The sequence below is a fragment of the Malaya genurostris genome, chromosome 3, assembly GCF_030247185.1.
Source record: "Malaya genurostris strain Urasoe2022 chromosome 3, Malgen_1.1, whole genome shotgun sequence".
Classification (NCBI taxonomy): Eukaryota; Metazoa; Arthropoda; class Insecta; order Diptera; family Culicidae; genus Malaya; species Malaya genurostris.
Window position 1 is genome coordinate 38,385,824 of NC_080572.1, and position 25,219 is coordinate 38,411,042.

At 36.3% G+C, this 25,219-nt stretch overlaps 1 protein-coding gene across 1 annotated transcript; it reads right to left on the minus strand.

The window, feature by feature from the left end:
• Positions 1 to 2,456: 2,456 nt before the first annotated feature.
• Positions 2,457 to 24,996, minus strand: LOC131438601 (zinc finger protein 883-like). The gene is made up of 5 exons (XM_058608722.1): positions 24,344 to 24,996; positions 16,667 to 17,002; positions 3,760 to 3,847; positions 2,902 to 3,695; positions 2,457 to 2,827 (listed from the first exon to the last, which is right to left on the minus strand). The coding sequence occupies exons 1-5, from the start codon at positions 24,364 to 24,366 to the stop codon at positions 2,530 to 2,532; spliced, it is 1,539 nt and encodes a 512-aa protein (XP_058464705.1). The 5' UTR covers positions 24,367 to 24,996; the 3' UTR covers positions 2,457 to 2,529.
• Between the last annotated feature and the right edge of the window lie 223 nt (positions 24,997 to 25,219).

Consider the following 25,219-nt stretch of genomic DNA (forward strand, 5'->3'; position numbering starts at 1 on the left):
AAGCTTCCAAATCCGTCCACCAGGAGCGCCACAATATGAGCAAAAGTTTGTTCCAATTCTAAATGAAGCAAGCTTTAGTTCAAGCCATCTGGGATGTGTACCAGAACGAATGTTTGTTCCCGTTTTTTCAAAAACAGCATGCTGATGGACAATATGTGCTTTGGCCGGATAAAGCGTCATCGCATTGCGCCAAAAAACACAATCGTTCCTGAATACCCATTCGATCCCATTTGTACCCAAAAACCACAGCCCGATAAATCTACCTCAGTGTCGCCCAATCGAAGATTTCTTCGGGGTTTTGAGCTCCTTGGTGTACAAAAATAACTGGAGAGCCACGAATTGCTAACAGTTTTTTTTTTATTTAAAAGACATTCTTATTCAGGCCTATTTGCTGATTCTTTAAATAAAAATTGTTTTGTATTCGATCTCGTTGTCACCCTTTTTCTAGGTGGAGAGGAGCTTCCATTTCCCTCCTGCGAGGATTGAGGGGCACTTTGTTCGTGGCTCGTCTCGTCGTCCATTGACGCATCGGTGGCATTGTTGATTTCCGTCTTCTTTTCGTTTTCCTTGTTGTTCGCAGTCTTGATCTCGTTGCTAGTTACTATAGAAGCGCCTTGTTGTACACTGGTTGCAGTTGCTGTTTGGTTAGATGGTGAAGGTGTTTTTTGAAACAGGAGCACTACATTCACTAGTTTCCGTTGTTGAGCGGTTGTCCTTGTTTCTGTTTGTTTTGTTTGTTTTTTGCAGTTTCAGTGCATGGTTTGCCCTAGTGTGCAGGTTGTTCACAAAGCTGACATGTAACCAGTTGATTTTCATACGTAATCAGCGTTTTACACGGATGTATTCCATCTTGACCACAAACGATGTAAGATGGAATTGCTTTACGTAGTTGCATACGTACCACTCGCACGCCATTCCGGATACCGGGGAAAAAATTCCGCCATACTTCTCTTTCGATTGAAAGAACTTCACCGTACTGCGACATGTTTTCCCGAACATACCCATCGCTGGTCTGCGGGGGAAGGTCATGCACGCGTACTTCTATTGCATTGTCCACCATATACACAGGGATTTTATATTTAAAATTGTCATGTGCCGTTGTTAACCGAAGCGAATGCAATTGCATCTCTTTCACGTTTGAACATAATGTACACACAGTTAGACGCCTTGTTGAATTGAATTTCACTTACATTATTAGCGTCCAGATGCTGGTCTAACTTTGCAGCGCTTGAAATCAATACAAATTGAATTTGGTCTTGTAGGCCAAGTTTCAGGCTTTGTTAAATCGTATTTGTCCATTTCGTACACTCTATTGTTCACTACACTGTATTGTCTTTGTTTCTGTTGTCTCGACCGTAAACGATTTGCGACTGTGTCTAATGAGATGCGAGCACGAACTGAATTGCTAACAGTTGATTGGTAGAATCAAGAGATGCATTCGCAAAGTTGACATGAAGGCCGTATAACGCTCCTGTTCCGACATCAAACGGAAGCTTCGCCGAACATCCGATTACGGACCGTTTTCAAATGTTCACTATTTTTTTTTCAGTTCATTTTTTTTTTTTTTTTTCGAAAATTTTGCTTTAGGGAGGTCCAATCTGGCACCCGGATTGGTATCAATATCCAGCGAAGCGTAGGTGTTCATTATAGCCACAGACACATGGCTAGCAGATGATCCTCTGAAACTTGTGATTTTATTCCGCTTCACGGACGAAAAAATCTGTCATTTTGTAGCTGTAAAACCTCCCCAAAGTAACAAACAACGAAAAGGAAAACGTTGGTGTCTGGTTTTTTATATGTAGAAAGTGTTTGTAAAATTTGAAAAAATGGGTTCAGTAATTTTTGGAATGACGATGGGCACATAATTATAAAGCCTGCTTTCGAGAAAAAACGCGTTCAAAGTTTTATGTCTATAAAATCAATGGAAACAATTCGTTACTCAAGGGAGCCTGTAGGGTCTAAAATTATCAAAAAATCATATTTTTTCTTTTATAATTTGTGATAATGAAACATTTCAAGAATGTTTTGTCAAGTTTTTAAGTCGATCGCAGCAAAAATCTTGGGCCTGTGTGCCGAGCTCTTACTTCTTCGCAGTATGAGATAAGCAAAGAAAAAGGCCCATAATTTGCTGAGTTTTGTTCCGATAGGCTTGAAAATTTCACAGAATATTCTTGAAATGTTTTACTATGAGAAAATACAAAGAAAATAATTAGCCACCAGTGGCGTATCTTCCTCGGTCTGCCACTGGACCCTACCCACCCCTTAAGGTACGATAAGGATTATCATTACTATTATACTTTGAAATGCGTTTCATGCGAACAATCAATCATAGTGTACGGGCAGTATTTCACAACGTTCAGAGAATAAAGTCTGACCCAGTTTCCGGCAAAGCGACATTCATTCGAATTGTTTTCTTATTATCATGTTCAACAGAGTCTTTATTTATTTCCACACTCCGTAAAACTATTTTCATTGAAATCAAACCTCACAAATTATTACATAACACCTCACCGTTGCGACTAGATTGCTTTAACTTGCTCCATTGGAACTGGGGCCGTTGGAAGTCTCCCTAGACAACTTTTTTCGACTGGCAGACTTGCTTGCAGCAGCCATCAGCACGGTTGCTCCTCCGGAATCCCGTTCATGACGCCGACGGTGTTTGGTCAGTGCATTGGATTGTACGAAGGTTTGGGAGCACACTTCACACTTGTGCGGCCTCAATCCGGAGTGGATGAGAACGTGCCGCAAGAGGTCGTACTTCTCCTTGAATGCCTTCCCACAAGTGTCACAGACGTACGGGCGTTCGTTTGTGTGAATCTTCAGATGCCTGGAAAAGGATACAATTTGTATAAGCCGATGGTGTTCCTTCTGTGTGATGGATGTATGTGAATGAAATTTTACCTTATCAGAACGTGTTTCTCCAGGAAGCTTTTAGGGCAAAGATTACACTGATATGGCCGTTCGTTGGAATGAGTTCGGATGTGGATCTTCAACGCATGAAGCCTAATGAAACGTTTCTCACAAAGATTACAACTGTGGGGACGAGTCTCTGTATGCAGGTGTTTATGCGTGGACAGGGCACTAGCTTGTGTGAAAATTTTTCCACACACGTTGCACTGCATCGAAGGTTTTTCGCCATGTAGTTTCTTGTGCGACGATAAAGTGGAAGATAGTGTGAAACTTTTCTGGCAGACATTGCAGGAGAATGGTTTCTCTCCAGTGTGCACCCGCAAATGGCTCTTCAACGCAACCTTTTTCATGAACTCTTTTTCACAGACCAAACATTTGTACGGGTTAAACTGTTGATGCCACCTTTTGTGACTTTTGTAGGCATGCAGCAGCACAAACGTTTTCTTGCACTGTTTGCACTTGTACGGCCGCTCACCGAAGTGAATTCCCGTTTTGTGGGCCGCCAGCATTGCTTCTGTGGTGAAAGTTTTATTGCAAATGTCACACCGATGATAACACGCAGCCAAGTGGAGTTTCCGGTGCGAGGACAGCGAACTGGCGTAGGCAAAGCTTTTGTCACACACTTCACACTGATACGGTCGCTCTCGGCTGTGCTGCACATAGTGGCGCATCAGATAGATCTTCCGGGTGTAACTTTTGCCACATTCAGAGCACTCGAACGGCCTGAGCTCCGGTACATCATTTTCTGCATCGCTACTGTTGGTCGATCGCTCCGAGGGAGTCACCTGTGGGTAAATGAAATTTTAATCGTTTTACACTTCCAAGTGTGATTTAAAGCTTCCAGTGTACCTCCGACAGCGATTCCTCCGAGTCTCCGAGCGATGATCCGTTGGAATTTCCCGAATCGTGTTCACTTTGTTTGTCGTCCTCGGTGGTACTGAAATAAAAATTAGAAAACAATAATGTACTGCCTCGACCCTGCCATCTGACGATGATATCAAGCGTAACGTGATACCAGTCTGGTCTGTGTTTTGCATCCCATCCTTTAAGGGGCACTCGCAAGAGAAAAGAAAATAATAAATGGTCGCACTGGTATGTGTTCCCGTCGCTAACCATTGTCAATGGTTATCCCAAGCAGCATTGCATGCCGCAGCAATTTGTTGAATAATGTGACCGAGAGAGAGAGAGAGAGAGAGAGAGAGAGAGAGAGAGAGAGAGAGAGAGAGAGAGAGAGGGGAGGGAAAACACTGGGATTCGCCATTATCGCCATTATTACAAAACGAGAGTGAATCGAGAGGGAGAGCCTTCTGGGTGGTTTGTATGGCAACGCCTTTTCGATGCGGACGACAACCCTCCATCCGGCGTGGCACCGCACCCTTTTGAGTTTTAGTCGTATAACTTGTGCCCATTTTGTGGAGAGCTAACCGGAAAAGCCTTGAGCACTTTTTAAATTTGAATTGTTTTGATTTATTGTTTCTAGATTATTTGAATCAATCGGCTTCAATGGATTTTAAAGTCAATTGTCAACTCGTGTCCAGTTTTTGGGCATGAGTAAAGAATATTGAAAATGAATGGGTTTTCAATTTATCAAAATATAGTGAATTAATTATATCGAAAAGCGCGAAAATAATAGTCAGAATAGGAAATTGATCTAACTAAACCACCCTAACTCCACCAAGATGGCAGTTAAAGGGTTAAAATTTTGGGGTCCAATATAAACCCTTTCAAACAGCGTATATCAATATTATTCTGTTTGGGGGCAGTTTTTATATAAAAACCCGGCTACACCCTTACTTCAAAATTCTGTACGCTTCAATACAATTTAAGCGCAAAACTAAGCGTTAATTGAAAGATATAGCTCTTTTCATTGAAAATTCAATTCAATTCAATTTAGTTTAGCATCGCTGATGGTTTTCAATCAAACTTCCAATTCAACCCATGTCTATTCCATGTTACCACTGATTTACATGTCGTGTAAATTTAATTATTTCTTTCTGTGCACACTTCGGAAAATTGTTCTTGAGTTTGAGCGAATTCTACATATATTTATTAAAAAACAGGTAAACAAACATAAAAGAAATTCATTTATGTCAAATCTTGCCAAAAATATGGAATAATTGATTTTTTCATGGTACTGCAAGTGAAATGATGGCGACGACCGACGTATGACATGTAAAAAAATCAAATAAAACCAAATATTTTAAATTTTTAACGCAAAATAGTCGTATTTTTGTATTTTCAGAAGTACCTTTAGGGAAGTGTCGAAACGTATTTGGTAAATTGCTGTATCTGAAACATTTAGCAACGTAGGAGTCATAAGTTAAAAATAAGAGGATACACTAAAATAATTTTTTAGTGTCCCCTCGGTTTTGGCTGTTTGAATTTGGAAACTCGAAATTCATAAAAATATTTAAAAAAAAGAATTTAATGAGATTCATAATAACTCATTGGACTCGTCAACTCATAAAGTTGTAGTGTATTGTTATGAATAGAAAATTTTTAATATTTGTATTACCATGTATTCGAGTATTAAAGAGTTTTTAAGGAACCAAATAGATGTATAGGTGGTCAGTCGACCAGCATCACAATCAGCACTCACATCTCTTGCTCATGAACCGAATCAACGGTACACTGCTCATGCCAAAGTTTTTGATCTGTAACAAAGAACGAACAATTTCGCTATAGGCAAGAAAATCAATTATTCTGGTTGCACATTTAATTACTAAATTGATCGTCTTTAACAATATGAACAAATATGTCTTTCTCATATTAGTCAATTAAAAATACTTATGGTTTACAATCATCCTTAGTTAGTGTCTGCTTTACTAGGGAATAAAACGTGTCGTAAGCCCTCTGCACTCAATCACTGGAATTATTCCGTATTTCTAAGTGTCGGTTTTGCACGATACGCTTTGTGCGATGATTCGTTCAAATCATGTGTTTGGTATATTGCGCGCCTTATTTTGGTACTGAATTTCACTTTAATGCTCGTTTATACCAAACTTTTTTGGAAACCTGAATTTTGAGCTATTTTTTGGTATCTATCACTACTGAAAATTTGATCATAAATTACTGAACATATCTCCATTGTATGGAGAAGAAACTATGTTGTTACCTTAATTACAACAAGATATATTCACGATTAAGTTCTACCCATTATTGTATAGGGTAAATTTTGAAAAAGCGCCCCAAAGTAAAGTAAGTCATATTTACGGCAAAATGTTTGCAAAGTCGCGCTTTCTTAGAAATGATCAAAAGCATTGAGTTACCAATCGATTACTACCATGGCCAAATTCCATGAATTGAGATTCGAATTGATACCGCATCCACCATACTCATCGATTTAACCAAGTCATAAAATTTACCTACGGGTAATCCCAAAAAACACGAAAAGTCATAAATAGATGTGATTTCTGCGTGGATGGTTCCTATCTTTCCGTTATGATTGGTGTGTCCAGCACCGGGCACAGGCTACATTTGCAACATTCGACAGCCTTTTTTCGAAATTTTATTGGATTTTGTAGAATTTTTCCTTTCGTTAAAATAATTTTTCCTTTCGGCAAAATAAGCTAGTTGACCAAACTCTTTGGAATACCGATGAAAGAACAATTTTGTGAGAAGGAATAAGGAGGGGCACTATAAAAAAATCGTTTTTTTTACTACTTCATATTTAAATCGAATTTCGCACACTAGTTCTTTGGATTTACTCGCACCTAACCATTCTACAGTGGTCCGAAACGGGAAATTAGCGTAACGAAAATATTTGCGCTATCGAGTATTATTTTTCTGTAGTTGATGTCTTCACAAAAGTTGTTTGCCATCAGCTGGCGCATCTTTTGATGTAAGAATTCATTAGGATGGTCTATATTTGGAATGGAATGTGGAATCTAACTTTCTAACATGAATATTAAACAGGTTGTAATTTACCGCAAAGTTGTAGGAAATGTTGTTTTGAGCAAATTTGCTGAAGGAACCACTTTCTTATCTCTTCATATCATCAAGTTACAGTATCAGTTTAAATTTTTCGGCTTTTTGAAAATCACTTGTTTTGGTCTACCTTTTTTTGCGAGCAAATCTATGAGAAAATGGTTTTTTTGGTTATATAAGCTACCATTAAAAAATTATGATTGTTTTTCCATCAAAAACTATTCAACAGCTCATCATCATCATAAAATAAGGAAAGTGATTTTGAACCCATTATTACAATTTTCGCATCGTAAACACTCAAAATGAAACATGAGATTATAGTGAATGACAGTTTTATATATATTATGTCTAAATTATCTTAATTATTATATATACACACATATATATATATATATATATATATATATATATATATATATATATATATATATATATATATATATATATATATATATATATATATATATATATATATATATATATATATATATATATATATATATATATATAATTTTTTCATCTTCGGTAAAGAACTCGAAAATATTCGACATGTATTTTTTATTTCAATATGGTATGTGGAATTTTCGAGATACGATTTTTTGAAGTATCGCGTTTTCAAAAAATAGCCTGCACTGTAAAATCTAATAAAGATACAATACAATGTGCAATATCATTCTGGAAGTAGCTTGAGACAAGTATAATGATCAGTTTGATATACATATCATTTGGATGTATCAAAGCTCAACTCCAGACTATATCGTATGAATATGTCCGTGTCCGTAATTTTTGTTCTCATTTTTTGTTTTGTTTCGATTATAGAGGTTTTAACCTCAAGGTCATTCGCCTCTTCAGGACAGAAAAATTTTCTGACCCTATGTGTGGAGTTGGGAATCTAACCGGCCCACCTGCATCGACTTACCCATCACGCTTTGTTCTCATTGATTTGAAAACATGTTTTTCCTTACTCTCAAACTTACATCTGGCTTCTGTTTCGAAAGATAAAATATTTAAATCGGCAATATTTTTTCTTCAAACAAATAACTCTACAGCATAGTGGGACCAAATTAAGCTGTTTCTCCATCCATAGGACTAATTCGTAATTAAGAACTTACACGTCAGTCAAAAAGTTCCCGGTCTGACAAAGAAAATTTTTTTTTAATGGCGTTACAACATTTCTACACCACTTTCATATCACTATTTCTCCATAGTTTTGAAACACGCTTCAGTCTCAGTGATAAGGTTCGTTTGATGTGAATCTCTATCCAGCTAGCTTATTTATTCAATCTAAAAACAGAAAATAGTCACTGAAGGCTAGATCTGGCAGTTATGGTGGAGCTATTCAAATTTCAAATCATATGAATTAACGATCGACGACTTGTGGCATGGAATTGTAGTTAATTCCGGGGTTCTTTTCATCTGAGCATGCTCTGGTGTAAGGAAAATGTTTTTTTGTGTATCAAAATATATTCGTTTCTATTCTTTAAGATGTAACTCAATTTAAGAAGTTATAGCATATAAATACACCGAGAGCGGGTTTTGCTACCGGAGTTTAGTTTTTGAACAAAACTAGCTGGTGTTTAAATTCTGTAGTCTACAGTGACCTTAAACCCTGTTGTTTGTAAAGATAGCCTCAGCCCACCCAGATAAAATGATGCGCGTCTACCTCGCTTCCCGGCGATTAGACCGCTTGTAAGTTAAATTCATTCTAATGGTTTAATTAAAACCCCTGATTACTTCCTGCGTTAAGATTCACGTCAAAATTTTACCGATCGTGCTGGTAACCCTTGATAGGCATAAGGTGCAGTTTCCGATGAACAATACATTAGATAAAAGATATGTAACGAAACCATTTTTCTGCAATTGGTGGGATGTCAAAATCATCGACAATGAAGACGTTACGGTGCAAAGATCAGAACGACGAATGCCAAAAATAAATTCATGCTTGACTTAGATGTTATTTATATACTCTTATAAATGAAATAAATGATTGATACTGTGCTAGTGTCGGATCCAATGAACAGTGAAAGGAAGCCTTCTAAGGACCAGGCACAATTGTTACACATACAAATTGCCATTGCTAGTTCTTTCATTCCATGAAAAAATATATTCATAGAATTGTGCTAGTACTAAACTTAAAATTCAAGGTGTAAATTTTCTTTAACTCGTTACAGTAGTCGGAAACCAACAAAAGACCACCCTGATTCATAATTAAACTTTGCTCCTTTTTTTGTACATTGAGAAATTGAGCATGAAATATCCTATGTTCTTATGGTTTTCTTTTCTTCATCATTGATGAATTAATTTTCATTTCTCCTTCCCACCGTTACGAGCTCTGTCTCCCCATCGTAGACCCATGAACTGTGCTAACAACATAAATAAAAATTTCTCGCTAAATTGGAAGATAATGAAATAACCGTTCGGTAGGAGAAGAACGGAGAAAGATTGCAAAACTTTCCGCGTGTCCTTTGTTCTAGCTTGGAAACAGTATTTTCCTATTCATTTTTTCTTTATCCCCTTCCTGAATAAACGTCGAATGCAGGATGAAATCGCGAACCGCAGTGATTGTTTACTCTACGCCATCGGACTAATTTTTCCTGTCGGTGGCTTTCAGACGAGGAACGGTTCCGGTGGAAACCGTAGCGAATTTGATTGTTTGAACGCAGTTTTTTCAGTTATTATGCAAGCTGCAGCACTGAAGGGGTTTCCCGCCAGTAAGTATGCCGCTGAAAATCGTAATAATAATAATAATCATCATCATCATCATTCCGCAAGGTTTAACATTTATTATTTGATTGGTTACGGAGCGGAATGTCAGAGCTGATCCCGGTTACTTGTGATTTTTTATTTGCTGTCGGAAAAACAAGCATTGTGAGTGATGTTTTGAGGAGGTTTGTTATTAAAATATTGATGCCTGGACTGAAATGTTAATTTATTAATTGTGAAGCTGATCCTGTTTTTTTTTTTTGTTTTTGTACTATCATCGTACATCTAGTTATTTGAAATGGAAAATCATTTTTACTAATCATCCGTTCGAAATCGTTGACTCAATTCCATTTTCCTGACAAAAACGAGTGTTGTTCCGTATTTTCGTATCACGGTACAGGCACCGACATTTAAGCTAGAAAACACTTCGTCTGACAGAATTTGAACAGTATTTGAATTTGTCTATCGACATGATGTTCCAGGTAGCTCCCTAAACTTTTACTGGCTATCGAGCTATTTGTCGAGAATAATGTCCTCATAAAGGTTGAGAACCGACTGGTTTGAAACTTTACGCTCGGTCTGACTATTGGTACATATCTGGCTGGACCATATGCATTTTGCATGGAAAGAAATATAATATGATGTATGTTTATAATTTTATATGTGTATGTTGTATTTATCTATTTAAATTCCTATTTAAAAACAAATAATTGCCATTTGAAAAACAAATAGAAAAAAAATGCATTCAAAAAGTAAGATGATACCTTTTGTATAATTCCGCAATTGCATATTGTTACATAAATATTTGTATGGTTCGATTCCAATTGAACATCAAATATTTTAATAACAAAATTCATAACCTCCTTTTGGCATTAAGACGGCCTTACTCTATACGGGGCTGGGTTTCAATTAAAAGTTTCAAAAATAGCCGCGTAGAAAATTTTTAACTTAAACATATATGGCAACGTCGTTTCAGCATTTCAATAGCACACTATTGAAACAATGGTTAGAATCGACCTATGTTTTTATCCACCAATCCCAGTTGTACAAAATGACGTCAACTTCTTGTTCGGCATAGGAGGCTTTGCGTCATGCATAAAAAACACCGCATCGTTAGGCGTAGTATGAAGAGAAATCTATAAATATATGCTGCACAATATTTCTTTGCCTAGTTGATGTTTGACTGTGAATGAAACAAGTAGCTCGTCCAGTGAGCTAGTGAGTGGATTGTATATGCGTTCACTTGCTGGATTGTCGCTTTTGCATTATGTGTTGGTGAAATTTCCTGTTGTCTGCGCAACACCGTGTTCGCTTGAGTATCTTATGAATCATCTAGCTATTGAAGAACCGAATCAGCGTGGTTATCGATTCATTTGAAATATCCCATGTATTTAGAAAATTTTTGGTCGATTTTGCCATTAAAAATGCCTTACACTCCTCTAAAACATGCCTTACATTTTCGCTTCCCGAGGCTGGGTGTCAATTTAAAAACTTATCGCGTAACATTTTTCTGTTATAATTTTGAACGCTTATAACTCAGTCATTGATGGATTTATATAATTCAACAACCAATCGATTCGGAAACATTTAACTTAAACTTATGAGATAACGTCATTTGAATATTTCAATTGCATACCATTGGTTTGCATTGAGTATTTTATTTTGGCTCTCTGGTAATTATCAGGCCAATTTAAAATTATCGGCGATTTCGGATCTAATCTGCAGCGCTTATTCCTCGATGATTTGTTAATGGATTTTCCAAATTTAAATGATATCAAAGCTTGAATATTGTAAGCTTAAAAATGTTTTAATTTGTCAACGGATCGGTTTGCATACTTAAATCTCCAAATATTTTATGCGGACTGTTTCACATGTTTTCTTCCTCGTATTGTTGCCATATTATTTACCGACACTTTCCGAAGATTATCGACGATTTTGAAGAAGGATTAATAAGATTACACTATTACTGAGTACAACATTTTTCGTTAAAATAAATAAAATCTTCTCTTGGATCGATTGACTGTTTATAAAATTAATAAGTTTGTACGTTTCTCGAAAGTTATTATCATAAAATAAAATAGTTTCGTTTGTTCAGGTTTAAATTTTTAGGTTGTTTGTATCTAAAATTGAGCTTTCAAGTAACTTTGAATTCATCATAATTGTTCTAGTTAAAGGACGTTATTCAAAAACTTAACAATGTAAAAATTTGTGGAAAGGGATCAAAATTGAATAGAATCAATTATCAAGAAAGAATCTAATTGTCAATTTTATCATTCGCTAACAATCTAAGCGCTTAAAGTTTGTAATTAGTCAATTGAATATGTTTTTAGTTTAGTGTATCATCATCATTATCATCCTTATTTTTGTATTAATTATGAAGACCCTAGAAAGGTTCCATTTTTAATGTTATTGTGCTCGGTCGTGCATATATTTATAGATTTATCTTCATACTACGCATAACGATGCGGTGTTTTTCATGCATGACCCAAAGCCTCCTATGCCGAACAAGAAGTTGACGTCATTTTGTACAACTGGGATTGGTGGATAAAAACATAGATCGATTCTAACCATTTTTTCAATAGTATGCTATTGAAACACTGAAACGACGTTGCCACACGGAACGACCGAAATTAGCTCTGCGCCTAATTCGTATTACTGTTTTTGAATTAGTTGATTTTAACAACAAATTTTCCAAAATAACTATAAAATTAGTTAAAATTGAGAATTTACTTTGCTGAAAAAAATCTTATTTTTAGAGAATGTGTTTAGTTGGCGAATATTCTGGACACAAACCAGCAATATTTCAATCCAACACGAAATTCTCATTGACAACTAATTTCGTTATTAAAATCAGAAAATTTGTTTCTATTTATCTATCACTGTCATTACTGAAGGACAGCACAAAGAAAACAAAAATGAAATTGGTTTTATTAACAAGTTTATTAGCTAAAAACTCATGAGAAGTGTCAAAGCAAAACAATCCATTAAAAAGCTAAAAGGGACAGTCTTGTTGAAACTGCTTGCAAATTGTTTAGATGTTTTTCGCATGTGTTACGATATAGCCATATATAGATTTCTAAACCGATATGTGAAAATGACGTAAACTGTTAGTGGAAAGTGTATTTATTCAGAATTTGTGCGCATTTGAAGCGATTGTGGGTAATAATGTTTTTACGCGGAACAGTGAAGTAAGTTTCGAATGTTGCACTATAATTGTACACGTCAAATGATGTTTTTTGTATCTTCTAACATTCCGGGCTACGCCGTCCGGTGTACTATTGTATTCGGTTTTTGTTTTCCGAGTGCTCAAAGTTTTCAGTGAGAGAGTCGATTTTGCGAAGTCGAATGAAGAAAACAGCGATTTAGAAGTAAAATTTTCAAAAAGAAGTTTATGTTTCGCTTATGTCTCGTAACATCGTATTTATACCTGCCAATATAGACAAAACAACCGCGACTGAAATTTTTTTCGGTAGTAGTGTGCCATCTAGTGGCTAGTAGTCATTACGGTGACAGAGCGCCATATAGCTGCAAATTGCAGAAACCAATTCAACCGTTTATGTTGGTTGAAAACAACGTTTTATTTCTCTAATTCAACTAAAAAATTAGTAAAATGGATATGAAGTGTGCCTTAGCTAAGAAATGACAGCACGTTTAATTGGTGAATTCAACTAAAAAAATAGCCATTTCAACAAATATTTTATTATTATTAAGGGAACTAGAATTAGAAAATCTAAATTAGCAAAAGTAAGATTTTTTTAGTTGTCTCAAAAAATAACTAACTAAAATCATAAAATCAACTAATTTTTTGGCCAAAATGCTGATTTCGGTCTTTCCGTGCATATATGTTTAAGTTAAAAGTTTCCGAATCGATTGGTTGTTAAATTATATCAATCCAGCAACAAATGACTGAGTTATTAACGTTTAAAATTATGACGAAAAAAGGTTACGCGGCTATATCTGAAACTTTCAATTGACACCCGGCCCCGTATAGCGAAGAGTAAAGCATTTTTAATGCCAAAATTCTTGTATCATGTTATTCCACGTTCTTCATACTTTCTCACTTCGCTTATTCTCAAGGCGTGATTTGTTAGTGTTAATTGAAAAAGCTTCCGCTTAAGAAGTGTTACACCTCTTTTGTTAAATTAAATTACAAATTAAATTAAAGATTTATATAGCTTGTTAGGATTCTTCGTATTGTCAAATCTAAATGCTTTTTGGTTCAGACGTGATGGTTGTCTACAGATATCAGAATAAATTGGCTCATAACGCCACGTTCCCCATTTTTTCGGGGATTTGGGCCTTACCGTGACTTTTCATCATTTACCTGAATGATGGTGGGAAAAAGAGGAAGATGGAAAATAGAGGAATGTGAAGAAGCGGTATGAAACACACACAACATAAATGTATACAGAAACCAGTCGCAACTTACGAGACGTAGAAACTGCTTTCGAGAGTAATTAAAGCTGTTTTCCACATTGGGTTAAAAATCCAAGAATATCTCTGAGTTTCAGTTGCTTGAACATAGGTTCTTAAATGTAAAAACAACCAAAAAAACCAATACCGTAGATTCAGCAAGATGTATGGTAGCCATGAGATAATTAAGTCTACAGTGGCCAGTCAGAGCCCTTACCAGAACACCACAATGGCGCTTCGAGAAATGTAAAAGATCCTTCGAAATTCCCGGGCATGAATTTTCCAAAAATATTTTTGTTTGACGACAAGTCTCAGAACTTCGCCAGTAGTTTGCATGCTCAGACGAAGTCCAAGACAGAGTTTTTTGTTTAATCCAGCATTTGGAAATTGGTAGTGGTGGTTCAGGACCTACAAGGTCGTTTTCTGCTCCCACTCTGGCCAACTCGAATTATGTTGGAATGACCAGGTACCCAGACTAGATTTACAGCATTGAAAATGCTAAGTTCTTCAATCTGAGTACGGCAATCGATCACAAGTTTTGAACATAAGTCACCCGAGCTAAGCGCTTTAATTGCAGATAAGCCTTACCGAAGGGTACACTGTACTCCACACATGATTGCAAAGATCTCTGCCTAGACAAACGGTGCAGTATTCACCAATTGATTACGATTGCTCCAACCCCAATTCACGACAGTAAACACCAGCACCAGCTCAGTGAACCATCAGTGTAACAGACTACGTGCTCTTGCTGTAGAGTTTCCATAAATCCAGACAACCACTCCTGTCTAGATAGAATTGTTATTTAAAAAGTTCTATACGGGAAACTACACGTGAGTGTTAAGTCGCTAGGGGCAAGAAAAACATCATCCCATGCAACCAATTGGGACCACAGACGTGTATGACCTATTTCTGAATATATTGATTTTTCCTTCCATAGACCGGTAACTTGAAGTCTATCCGAGTAAAGTCTAACATCAAAATGAGAACAAATTGAAATTTGATTATGATGGCAACATCAGATTGAAATCCTAATATGATATCGACTCATCAAATTTTCAATTAATATCACATCATGTTATCATTTTGCTGTTTTAAGGCTAAAGTTTTGTGAAACTCAAAAAATGAAAATAATAATATCAACAACTTAGTGAAAATACAAAGTTAAGTTTCAATGGAAGAATTATTCCTTCAATCCTATGTTGCCTTTTACAAAAATGCTTTGACATCCTGCCGAGATCCTGCAGTTGACAAATTGCCTGTGAAAACACACGGCAAAAAATATGGAATATCAGTATATGACGCAAATCCACATATGACACAATTCATAAGAACGTGATCCGTGAAACAACTGAATTCTACAAGTATAAATATGCATCAAACATACCTCGCCTTTCAAGCAAACGTTTAAATTTACATGTGTTAGCACTCAAAAATATGTCAGAATACATTAAATATGAGTTAGATTTAATGTACAATTGAATCTTTTTTGACACTCATATATGTCGGTCTCCAATAACGTAAATTTACACGATTTTTTCTAGGTGTGCAGAATTGGGTGTACGAAATTATGTTCTCCCAGAAATTATTGTTGTAAGCAGCTTGAATCCATTATATCTAAAATAAGTTGAATGTGAAAATTCAGCAATCTGAAATCGAAACATAAAATGCCATGAGGAATGAGAAAGGTAAAAAGCGAAAAAATATATACCAGGATTGAATACAAATGAGCCTTAATACACATCTAATTTACACCAAAATGCATAGAAATACACGTAAATGTATAGGAATCTGGCCAGACCCATCAGTAGGACCGAAGGTATAAAAATATACGTTAGAAGGAGGGTTAAATCTGCGTAAAGCACAAATTTGTGAAAAAATCACCATTTCGTATGAATTTGATTTTGTACGCATGAATTACCTTTTTATTCAGGCTCGAATGCAAGTGCTCATAAGCGACTGATTAGTTGCTCGATTTTTAGACGAATTGTCACTTGGTATTCATTTTCGAAACGACAGTTAAAGTGCTTGCACTGAAAACTTTGCATGGCTGTCACGAATGTCTGCGCTCTGTGGTACGGGTTAGAACTCAAGAAATCAAATATTTCCCTCAGAACAATCTTATTTCTGAGAGTAAACAACGTATCTATTGTTCTACACTTACCAGTGCCCAGTTAAACAAAACGGTTACGTACTCGACATGCTATAAATTACTTTTCTTCTGAAGCAAAACTTCTTCCCTTGCTGAGATTGTTTCCAATCGAAGTTTGTTTACTCATTTCTACAGAATCGTTTTAAATTTTAATGAACTTTAGAAGAAACTTTGCTCAAGGAATCGATTCTGTATTGTTTCCCTATCAAGAGTAGAAAACTTTTGATGTGTTACGTAAAGCTGGTGCCTGTGACGCTGTTTGAGTGGGTACATTCGTTCAATCATATTGCATCAATGGCATTTCTTCGTTGGAACTATGAATCTTTAATTCATACCCCTCTTAATACACAATCCCCGTTATTAGTCGCATCTCCTTACCGGAACCTCGGCAATCATTTGCTAGGTAAATAATCACCACAATTCAACCCCTGGTAATGGTAGATTTATCAACCTCAAATCGTTTGTAAGTAATTTCCTAATCTTTTGTAATGGTACAACAAACTAAACATTTGAAACTATGGCATTGTAAGAGTCTGCATCGAACCCCCAGCCCCAGAAACTTACGTGCACTTGTGGGGTTGCAGAACCATTGACGGTGAAGGCGATGACGTCGGTAACGTTGAAGGTAACGTCGGTGACGGCAGTGGATGATGCTCAAGGATCGTATCCAACTGCAACAGCAATGATGGCGATGTGGGTCGCAAGCTGGCATAGTCTAAATCTAATGACGGCGACGACGACGACGACGACGACAACGATGACGTTGGGGGCAGTGACGGTGATAGTGGAAACAATGTTAGCTCATTGGTAGATTGTAGGAACGAGCTAAATATGGATTCATCTGATATGATGGACTGGATGCTGAAATTCAAAGCATGCTCGTCGATATCCAAATTAAGCCTAAAAATAGAAGAGAATTTGAGAATCGTTTAGCTAGTTGGAAAATGTGTGCCGGTAGCAATGTGGGTTAGTGCAATGACGCAGATTCTAATAGTCAATAGCTCTTATAAGTGGGTTACAATGTGTCAAATGTATGACTAATATATATAAATTACATACAAACGAACAGTTTTCAGTTTGGAGAAACAATAAAATATGCGCACAGAAAAATGTTCAAAAGTGTGTTAAATCAGTGGGTCAGGATCATATCCCCGAAATTCATTTCGCCGAAAGCCATTTTTCCATAAGGGGCATTTCGTCGAATCCTTCAATTGTTTTATTATCGTAATTGGGATTGATTAAAATAAAGAAAACTTGTTGACTTTAAACGTTACAGGTTTATATGCGCTGTTACCTGTAACGCTTCAGCTACAATTTGCAAAAAAAAATTTAATGCCATTCATTTCTTTTTGCCTTTATCTATAGAAAGTAATAGAATCGCTGGAGAAACCAACTTTTGATCGGAGCTCCGGATATCCCTAATTTTATATGCCATTCGACTCGGCTCGACGAGATAGGAAAATGTCTACGTGTGCACTTTTCAGAGTTTTAACAAACTTAGGCTCGTTTAAAAGCTACTATTAGGTTGTGAATCACGTTCAAAGATCAAGTGGCTGTCACTTCCGGTTCCGGAGATATAATGATATAAGTATTGTATCCGACAAAACGCGCTTTTTTATCTTATCTTTATACTTCTAACCGAAACAATCTGAATGAATTTGTGTTAGAATTCGTGTCAGAAATTTTCCTAGCGAAAGAAATATGTTAAAAATATGACTGTTTGAATGTCAAAAGAAAAAGCATTATCTCGCCACTAGGTGGTTTAAGAAGCGAAACTTTGCACTGTGATGCCTCCCTATATAAAAGTTGGTAAATACTCTAACCATTCGATTATTGCCTATGTCAAGATTCCACTAATAGTTTTGGATCACCCAATATACTTCCATCTATATCATCATTATATGCACCATAAAGTGCGATGATACCTTCCCCATCTATTTGAATTTGAATATGAATTTTTAGTTATTTCGATTGATTTTGCATTGATGGCCAACGTCTCGGAACTTCATTGCAAAATCTTCAGGATATAAACTAATTGGTACGAAATAATTTTTAGTCGATGACCAACATGAGCGCCACTCGCCGGGTCTCCATAACCCGAGGGTGTTTCCCGCGGACACACACAAAAAAAATACATGCGGTCGCCATCGATGAGAACCAACGAACTTGGAGATACTTCTCAAGCAATTTAAAAAAATTTGAAATCGTTTCAGTCTTAAGTAGATGTGAAGATCGGCATCGTAGAACTTGAGTAATGTGCGTGCCAAATCTTGTCTGCGCTGTTTTTCTGTAAATTTGTTTTGCTTCTTGAATTTTCTTTTCACGTATCGAACAATTTCAAACTATTTCTTCTGTTTAGAAAAATGTAACCTAATCCGATATTTATGCATTGGCATAAAGCTTCGCGCAATGATGATATGTCAGATCCAGCCAAAACAGAGCATCCCCTCTGTGGAACCAGAGGAAGAGCAGTAAACGGGAGACATTCTTATTTATATATTGATGATGACGGGCTTTATGTACGACATGGTGAATTTGCCGCACTCACAGATCGCCTGCCACACAGAGAGTTTCTTTCAAAACGTCTCCGGAATATACAGGTAGGACTAGTCTACGAAAAATTTCAAGCTATTTCTGAGTCATCGCTTGAATGTTTTGGTAATACACCAAAACCTCAATTTACGCGAATTTAATTTACGCTACTTTGTTACTCCAACAAGCTTCAGTGAATTTAATATTATGGAATATACATTACGGAATTGTTTGGTTTGGTCATAGAATCTAGTTAATATCGTGGGTATCCAAGTATTCCATGGGAAATAGACATCAGAATATAAACAAGTGACTGGTGACTTTTGCATAACTTTTGAGTGCGGAATGTGCACGTAGCTGGCCCTTACCCAGAATTTCGCTCCGGGAGAGGCCCTCAAATAAAAAAAATAATGTTACTGAAGATTGCTTATGTATATAGTTTTCGGTGCGCCTTTTAACGGCGTTTTTAACACACATACTTCAAACTGTTCCACCGAAACTATCCATATTAAGTATTTAAATAAAATTTGTGAGTGTGGCCGAGAGAAGGTGTTACATTTATTAACGTTTACTGTCATGCCATTTCAGTCGCATCTGTCTTTTAAATGTACCTTTCTAGAACACAGAAATCCACAAGACTTGTGATAGATTTTGAGAAGTTGTCCGAGATAACTGCATTACTTCGATTTGTGGAGAACGCAAAACTCTTCTAAATTTGTAGATCATTTTAGTTGATAGCAATACAAACTTACTTTGGCTATACAGGTTTCGGTATCAGGTTCCAGAAGTAGCGGTCTAAAATTCTAAAACTAAACTCACATCGATTTCTCAGAGATGACTTGAGGATTGGGAACAGATAATAGAGGACAAATCAGGTGATTTTAACCATGGTAGTAATGCTCATGTGCATGCTAATACTTGCATTGAGGTAGTCCTCCAAAAGTATACTATGACAATCCCAGAAAACCGGTATCATGATTTTTCTAATCCATTGAACCTCCCTTCCAGGCACTCGTGCCGCTTCGAAACACGACCTCAGCTCATTGTCGGGTAATTATTTTTTTCTCTGGCGTATAAGAATTGATCCAGCCAAACATGCACTCAAAGTGCACTTGCGTTCGTTTTTTTAGTTCTAACCCAAGTAGCACATGTAACTTGTTCATAAAAAATAAAAACAAAACAGATGCTGCATAATGGTCGCATAACAAACACGACTAAACAAATCGTATTATGATGGTGACAATGGAGTCAAAATAATGTTACGAATTGACATCTCATCATACTAAGTTACAACAAGTTCCAACGTAACATTTCGATAATCTAACTCTTACGACGTGCGGCGCATTTTAGTCGCCAACTGGTTACCATAACAAAATGCGACAATGAAAAAGTGACACACTATAAGACAAAGTTAAGTAATGATTTCATATCGGTTACCGTATTCGATGTGATGCAACAAAGAAATACAATTACAGTGTCGGGTGAAAGCTTCCGTACATTATCCCGGATAATAATATTAAATCAATAAGTAGAATAAGTAGAAAATTCTTTCAGTTTAAAAAAATTGGCTTAAGTTAAATAGGCGCTTATATGCAAATTTTTTGGCGGGACATGTGCGAAGCAAACTTGTTTCGTTTTGGGAAGTACATTCGCACTACCAGAGAGAATATTTCTACACTTTGTCACGGCAGTGTATGCATGGAAAAAATTATGCCAATGGCTACCATTATGACCAGGGAATGAAATATTCATTAAATTTGAAAAAAGTGCAATATTTAATTATAGTGATTGGTCAACTGTTTTAACTTTGGTATATGAAAAACTAATAAAATCACAAAAAAGTTCTAACGGAACACATTTCGACTTTTTAGCTGTAAATTTCATATAACGGGAAGTAAAATGATCAACTTCACCATAAATATCGAATAGCACTTAGATTTTGAGTAGATATAGTGAGTTAAAAAGGGATTGAATTCTATATATTAACTCTGATTATCGGATGTCAATTTTGCATGAACGTTGCAAAGTCTTCAACTTGTTCCATGAATTTGTGTCATATAAGTTACTGTTATTGAAGTAGCACACGTTAGCTACTTGGGAAATTAGTATGTGCGAGATCTTGTGGCATGATATCTTTCACATCTGCAGAACTTTGCCTAACTATTATAAGCACTTTCTCTTTCCGATCATCCAGCACAATTTAGTGAATTATTATTGTTGTCGTTAATTTTACTACGGTTTTAATCTCCATTTTATTTAGTTTTTGACATTGTTCGCTTCGTATCAAACTTTTTTTTTGTTTCTGTTTCTAATTTAGGGAGGGGCCAGAGAAACACGACCCCCCCCCCCCGCCCCCCCTAGGTACATCCCTGGCTCGTAGTACTATATTCAGTAAATTAACATGCTGTGATGAAAACTGTTGAAGTTTGTGTCCATCCAAAACCTTGGAATATAGGCCTTAACCAGGAATATTGGCCTTATAGCCAATGGACCCGATGACATTGGGGAGTTTCTTTAAGTGGTCCATACTCGAGGTATCGCATTCAACTAATGGGATCGTTGTGATGAATTATAAGGAAGTGCTTTTTCATCCAAAAAATACTTCGGGTACAGGTCTTAAGATCTACCAGAATAACTATTCGTGATTCACTGAGGTTCTTAGAATTCAGAAAATATTCCAGAAACAGATCAGAATATCATTCAGGGGTTAGTCAAATGTTGTGCTAGGGCACATAACCGTTTTCAATATGTTTATGTTTCGTCTTTGACTCATTAGTGCGGTTTTCGTTCGGCACATCAGTAGAGACATTGCACTTCGATGCAGATCAAAGATGTTTTGTAAATAGCAGAAACTTTACGTCTGCTTAGCGGTTCAAATAGAGCTGCCCAGTTTGGCATTGAGCAGTTCAATAGTCTTAGAGTTTTCCTTATTTAGTTTTTCATGTTATTCATACTAAAATCGAATCGAATAGAGAACAAAATTTTCGCGAAAAATTTGAAATTTACGGGAAATTTTATTAACGCACCCCGACTTTGCGCGTAAATTGAGGACCAAGTTTAAAATGGGTACGTATTTTTCTGAATTTTTTTTTAAAAAGTGTAGAAATTTGTTACCCCACCCCAAAGTTTTTAGAACAAAAGCTAAAAATTCAATCATAGAATTAAGAAAAGCATTGAAATTTTCATGGAATTTGTTTGATTGTGATATTCTTTATATAGGTAATATCATGCTCCCCATGCACACCAAAAAAACATTCATCTGAATGCATTGTTACAAGCATTGTTGACACAATGTTGAATATTTTGTGATGTGAATCCAAGAAATCTAATGCTGAGTTATAAAAAAATAAACTCATAAAACTGTTTGCTGGTACAAAAATGTTTTTGTAAAAATAATCACTATTGAGAGTCATAACAAATGCACTTACTCATTCTTTCCAAAAATTAGTTCTTTTCAACCGTTCACGAACGAATTTCTAATTTGAAAGAATCGATTTTGAATTTAACCTTGCAAATCTATTGCATTCTGCTCAACAATCACCTTCAATTCATAAGGTTTTTTTGCCTTTCTCATATAGAAAGGCTATACAATCACTGTGAAAATCGACTTTTTAACCGAGGGCCGGAGGGCCGAATGTCATATACCAATCGACTCAGCTCGACGAACTGAGCAAATGTGTGTGTGTGTGTGTGTGTGTGTGTGTGTGTGTGTGTAACAAAATATGCACTCACTTTTCTCAGAGATGGGTAAACCAATTTTCACAAACAAAGATTCAAATGAAAGGTCTCATAGTCCCATAGTCTGCTATTGAATTTCATTCCGATCCAACTTCCGGTTCCGGAAATATAGGATATGCACCAAAAAAATGAAAAAAAATATGCACTCACTTTTTTCAGAGATGGTCGCACAGATTTTCACAAACTGTGATTCAAATGAAAGGTATTATGGTCCCATAGCTTGCTGTTGAATTTCATTTGAATGTGACTTCCGATTCCAGAGTTATATGGTAATATGTGAAAATTTGAGAAAAAGTTTACACTCAATTATCTCTGGAACAACTCAACCGATTTTCGCAAACTAAGATTTAAATGAAAGGTCTTATAATATCCTAAAAATTTGTAGAACATTTTATCTGGATCCGACTTTCGGTTCCGGAACTAAAGCGTGATAAGTGGAAAATTACCCATTTTATTAGTATTTTTCCACGAACGATGGTTAAAAACTGGTACAAATTCCATAAAACTGTCTGATAAATTCTTCTAGTTTGCAGAGCTAAAAACTAACAGTTCGTGGGCATAAAAACTTAATTCGGCACTATTGGTCCCCTCTTTTCCTGTTCCGAGAGCACCGAAAGTGGAGAACAAAAACTCCTAAAACTAAATTCACTTCGATTTCTCTGCGATGCTTGAACCGATTTTCACAAATCATAATAATTAATAATAATAATCCTACTACATGTTTTATGCTACTGATTCATGCTGTTTAGCTTGACTTACATATGCAGAAGTAACAGAAACGCAGATTTCGTTTAATTGGTTTAATCGAAATAGAGAATGAGATAGTAAATATAGGTTTAACTACGTTCAAAACTGTTCCAATTTGTAAGTCATATTTGTTGGTAGCAAACGAACCAACTTCGGCTATTCCGTTCATCTGAATCCGGTTTCGGAAGAATTGGAAATAGTGATTGAAAACTGCAAAGAGGATCTCACTCACTTGTCTTGGAGATGGCCAAATCGATTTTCACAAACTTATAGGTTCAAAAGGAAAGTCTTACAGTTTCATACGGAATTCCTTAATTTGTTGTGGATACTACTTTCGGTTCCGGAACTACAGGGTAAACAGGATTTGTAGAGTTTGTGAGATTAGGCCCGAACAAATTTTCCTATTTCAATTCAATAAACAGTTGTTTTTGCGAATTTCACGATTATATTTATGATGTAATGAGTAATATGAGAAAGGCATCATTACACCACTAGGTGGATTGAAATAGGTTTTTTAAACTTGCGTTGCTTTACGTTATTATGATTTGGGAAATACAAAAAAAAGGAAATAAGTCATTGTTAGGTGAATATTCATCCTCATACCTTTTCTCAACTTAAATTATACTATGAGATGGTAGTTATGAGTCATTAAAATTAACTCAAATGCCTATGGAACCTTATCAAAATTGACAAAATCGAATCACGCTTCTGCCGTGCAAAATTGAATATTTCCGGAGGTTCTTCTACTGAGTTGCTTTCTGTGTTTTTTTTTACATTCAGTGTAGTTCAATTGGTAAAACAATTTCCCAAACAGATTAAATTTGTCGGTTCGACTCCTGTCTTTGCTCTATTTTTTTTGGAAAACTTTCATTTCTGTCATTTCAATCGTAAGTCTTTTTCCTGTCGATTTCTCTGTGAATACAAATAGAAAGTTCTTAGCAAATTTTATTATTTAGGAGGTATTCATGAAAAAAATGTTTAGATAGTTTACGATATTTGTAATTATGTGCTATTTCTCAAAATACTTGAAGTGATTAGTGCTTACAGTTTGTACCACAATCTTCGAATCATTACGAATAAAATATCATCTGCCGCTTCCGAAGCGTTTTCCTTCCTCCCTGAACAATGTTTGCTGTCCGACTCCCTAATCCAAACAGAAATCACACACTTCACTTAATTGATACAACACCGCGCGGAAATCAAAATAAACAAGAATCTACTTACATATCCATCTCCCAGTCCATCATGGTGCTTTCGTGTTACACCTGGGCTTGCCAGACTGTCCCCTTTGAAATCTAATGCGACACTCACTCACTCACTTACTAACTCACTGACCCCTGGAGGCAACGGGGAAATCCCTTAAATTCTTCGTCACTTCACTTCGAGAGGGTGCGGTTTGGGTTTCTTCGTTTCCTGTGATTTCCGAATGACAATCTTGCGGAAACTGCGATTTGTTTGATGTTTCTACTATTATTGTAGCCAATTCTTTGATGGGTTTTTCTGTTTCCGTAATATTGCTAGGAAATTCTGATCGACAATGCAATCAATTAAACTTTTTTAATGGCTTCTTTCACTAGATGGTTTTCTTCAGATGGTGTTTTGGTTCACTGATTTTATCTAGTATAATATCTTTTCCTTCCGAATCACCAGGACCTTTCTTGCTTCGTGGTTTAGTTTTTTTTTTCTCTGAACTTTGCATTGTAAAACTGATTCTGGAACTCAATGGACATCTGTTCGATGCGACGGCCGAACGACAAATGTTTCTGCACGGCACTGATTTCTGTTAGCTCTCGTTCCTGTTCTGAGTTCATGCAGAAATTAGAGGATGCGTACGGCGGTCGGGGTATGGCGATGCGGAGAAGAGGATTATGAGCAACTTTTAATACGTTGATGCTGTTGTGTATTTTTTTTTGTCTTCCGCTGCTATATCATCTCTACCGAAGTGGTTGCAGTATCCTTAGAATGTACCTATCATCTATGTATACACCGGCAGGACCCCAGCGGTAGACGGCGTGCGCACACGCATACTGCACTGGTGAGGTATGCAAACAAAGAAGATAGGTTCATATAAGCGATTATTTATTTTCCAAATCAGATTTT